The 3174-nt window shown below is 39.6% G+C and overlaps 1 protein-coding gene across 1 annotated transcript; it reads left to right on the top strand.

Annotated features, from left to right (window-relative positions):
- The first annotated feature begins 357 nt into the window (after positions 1–357).
- Positions 358–1613, top strand: LOC132133100 (cyclin-dependent kinase inhibitor 1B-like). Its single transcript, XM_059545819.1, has 2 exons — positions 358–1116; positions 1456–1613. Exons 1-2 carry the CDS (start codon positions 684–686, stop codon positions 1560–1562), a joined length of 540 nt encoding a protein of 179 aa, XP_059401802.1. The 5' UTR covers positions 358–683; the 3' UTR covers positions 1563–1613.
- Positions 1614–3174: the final 1561 nt, after the last annotated feature.

The raw sequence follows: 3174 nt of genomic DNA, 5'->3' as shown, positions 1-3174 counted from the left end.
CGAAGCACTCGATTGTGATTCGCCAACGAGTCGCTCGTTTGAACCGAATCTTTTAAACGATTCATCCAATCACTCCCTTTAGAAAAGTCATATACGTAAAACCAATAGTTCATACGTTTTCTGATCACGCGAAATAAATCATTTAGGCAACATGTACAGAAAATAATTTAATAATTCAAGTAGCTAATTTATTCGAAAGTGTATGTGAAACGAACCAGCGAGTCATTTAGTGAAACGATTCGGAAACGATCCATTCGAAGGAGTCGACTCAGAACTCGGAGGCTCGTCTGGGGTGTTTGTTGATGTGCTCTTTCTCGGGTCGTGGGGGGATGTGCGCGGAGAGAAGGCGGATCTCCGAAGCACCAATCCGCGGTGTTCCTCCGGGCGTTTAAAGAGCTCTTTGTGTCAATCACCCGGTTTTTTTTTCATCGCCATATTGGGCGCCGAAAAGCCTCGCCTTGTTATTTCTCTTCCCCTTTTTTTACTACGAGCGCAGTTGATAGGTGTGGCCATCACGAACGCTGCTTTTGTTTTGATGCTCGTCGCCTGTCCGTGTTTTTCGCACATGCAGGGCACCCGGGGTGAGTCTGCTTTCACGCCCGTCGCTTTGGATCTCGTCAACGCAGGAGGGAACGCTCTGTAACAGCGGTCGGGTTTGTGTTTTAGCCCTCGAACGCCTTAAAATGTCCAATGTTCGCTTATCTAACGGCAGCCCGACGCTGGAACGTATGGAAGCGCGACTGTCGGATCAGCCCAAGCCGTCGGCGTGTCGGAACCTGTTCGGTCCGGTGGATCATGAAGAGTTAAAGAAGGATTTCCAGCGGCAGCAGAAGGCGATGGAGGACGCATCGGCGGACGCGTGGAACTTCGACTTCTCCACGCACACGCCGCGCGCCGGCGGCAGATACCAGTGGGACGCGCTGGACATCCGCTCGGTGCCCGGTTTCTACAGCAGATCGGTGCGGGCGAAGGGCTCCGATCTCCACATATGCTCCTCTGGGAATAATAACGACATTAACGTGGATGTTAACGGCAATCACGACTGTCAGGTAACGGAGCAGAGCGCGGAGACGCCCGAAAAAGACCGAGAGCAGAGGAAAAGAAGCTCTTGTGTCGGTACGTGCTAAATTCGCTATCTAATTAATCGATCATGCATTTCTAGAACAACGACTGCATTTTCCAGTTTATTAAAAAGTATCTATATATCTGATTAAAATCAATATCTGTCTAATAATTTGAAGCCTTTCACACTTTTGAGTTATGCGCGTGAAGCCCGACTCTGATAATGCGATAAAAAGATGCAAAGTGTTACGCGTTATGCATTTTCATGATCCAAAATAAGAATTGCCTTGCAGTTGCATGTTCTTTGAAATCCTCGAAACGTGATGTTTAAATAGCAGGTTTTATTTGATTGTTAACTCGTGTGGGATGATTATAAATGTGTGTTTGTTTCAGACTCGTCGTGTCAAAGCAAACGCTCACACATCTGTGTGGATGAAGTAACGCGGACGCCGAGAAAACCCAAAAAACCCAGAAAACACCCCAATCCTACTCTAACATAAACCAGAGAGGTGAGCACAACTATTTATTTACACAGTCACACCCGAGTCATTTATACAGAATAAATGCTGTTTGAATCAATGCATTTAATACCGATATTTTATATAATTTGGTATAAATGTAAAAGTGCATGGTAAAAAGATGATTGGAATACGTTTTACAATAAAGTAAGCTTTTCTACTTCATAATTTCTCTTAACTGCATGTGTTGTTTGCTGTTTCTTTGTAACTATTCGGTAAAGTTACTAGCCTAATTTCTGCGCGTGAGTTGTTTCGACTTCACGTTGTATTTCAGTATGTACTTGAAGGACACTCTTCGAGTCCGTGAAAGGGTTAATGTAGTGGGTTTACTACGAGAGCTCGAGTTCCCTTCAGAGTGAAACACATTCTACACGTCAGCATGTGTTCTGCTGTATTTACAGTGAAACGCAGGGCTCTCTTTTTAATTACGCGCGCGCGTTAAACTGCGCGTTTATTCAGTGCATTGAAATGCAACACCTGACAATTGCACATAAATGTGATTAAGCTGTATTTAAATGCATTAATCTGATGTAACTGCAGGTTATCATTACCTCAGTTAGTCATGTGAGGAAACGTCCTGCCCGATCAATAAGTCAATGAGCAAATCCAGCCAGTCATAACATTAGTAATGCGTGTTTTGCGTTGGTGGGACACGGAAGGTTTCATGATCTCATTTTCCAGTGTTTTTCAGTTCATTCAGGTTTTTGTGGGTTGCACTGCTCGTCTGGTTGTGGTGTGCTGTGACTCGATCTCTGCATTAGTCAACACAGTTTTATTGCAATGATTGTTAACGTTTTACAACATTGCACATAAAATTATTTATGCATAATGCAGAAATTAAATGAGGTGAATAATGACACGAAAATATACACGTTTTCTGAACCGATATCTACCAATTTTTTTTTTTTTTTCATGCAATTGTGAGAAAAAAAGCCAGAATTGCAAGATATAAACTCAAATTTGAAATCAGAATTGTCATTAATTTGGAATTGGAAACAATTGTGAGATATGAACTCGGAATACAGAAGAAGAAGAAAATTGAATTGTGAGATTTGATTATCTGAGAAGAAAAGTCAAATAGTTTTTCTTTTTTTTTAAATTAGCTTTACCTTTTTTAAAAAAAAATCACCTTTTTTGCAATTACCTAGAATTTGCGTATTATATGTTGGAGGAAAAAAATAGAGTTTGTAAGATACAAACAATGAATTCAGAGAAGAAAAAAAAAAACAATTTGTGAGCTTAGTCATTTCCTTTTTTACATTTTTTTTCAGCAACAACAAAAAAAAAATTGTGAGATTTATCAGAAAAATTTGCAAGAAAAAGTCAGAATTCCAAGATATCAACTCACAATTCTGAGAAATCTGAATTAAATAAAAAGGTTCAATTGTGAGAACAAAAGTCAGTATTGTGTGATTTAAAAAAATATATTTTGCAATGACCTTTTTCGCAATTGTGTTTTTTTTTTCGCACCTTTTATTTTTTATTTATTGTGTTGGAAATAAAAATTGCAATTGAGATATAAAATTAATTCAGAAGAAAAAAGTCAGGAATGTAAGATATGATCTTATAATTTCAAAATGCACACTTTTTTTAT

The sequence above is a fragment of the Carassius carassius genome, chromosome 50 (genome assembly GCF_963082965.1).
Source record: "Carassius carassius chromosome 50, fCarCar2.1, whole genome shotgun sequence".
In the NCBI taxonomy this organism is placed as follows: domain Eukaryota; kingdom Metazoa; phylum Chordata; class Actinopteri; order Cypriniformes; family Cyprinidae; genus Carassius; species Carassius carassius.
The sequence above is the reverse complement of the archived record's forward strand: the minus strand, read 5'-3'. Positions and strand labels throughout refer to the sequence as shown.

Coding starts and splice junctions, on each gene's coding strand:
- LOC132133100 (XM_059545819.1), top strand. CDS start 684: ATGTCCAATGTTCGCTTATCTAACGGCAGCCCGACGCTGGAACGTATG. Junction 1,117..1,455: donor GAAAAGAAGCTCTTGTGTCG/GTACGTGCTAAA, acceptor TGTTTGTTTCAG/ACTCGTCGTGTCAAAGCAAA.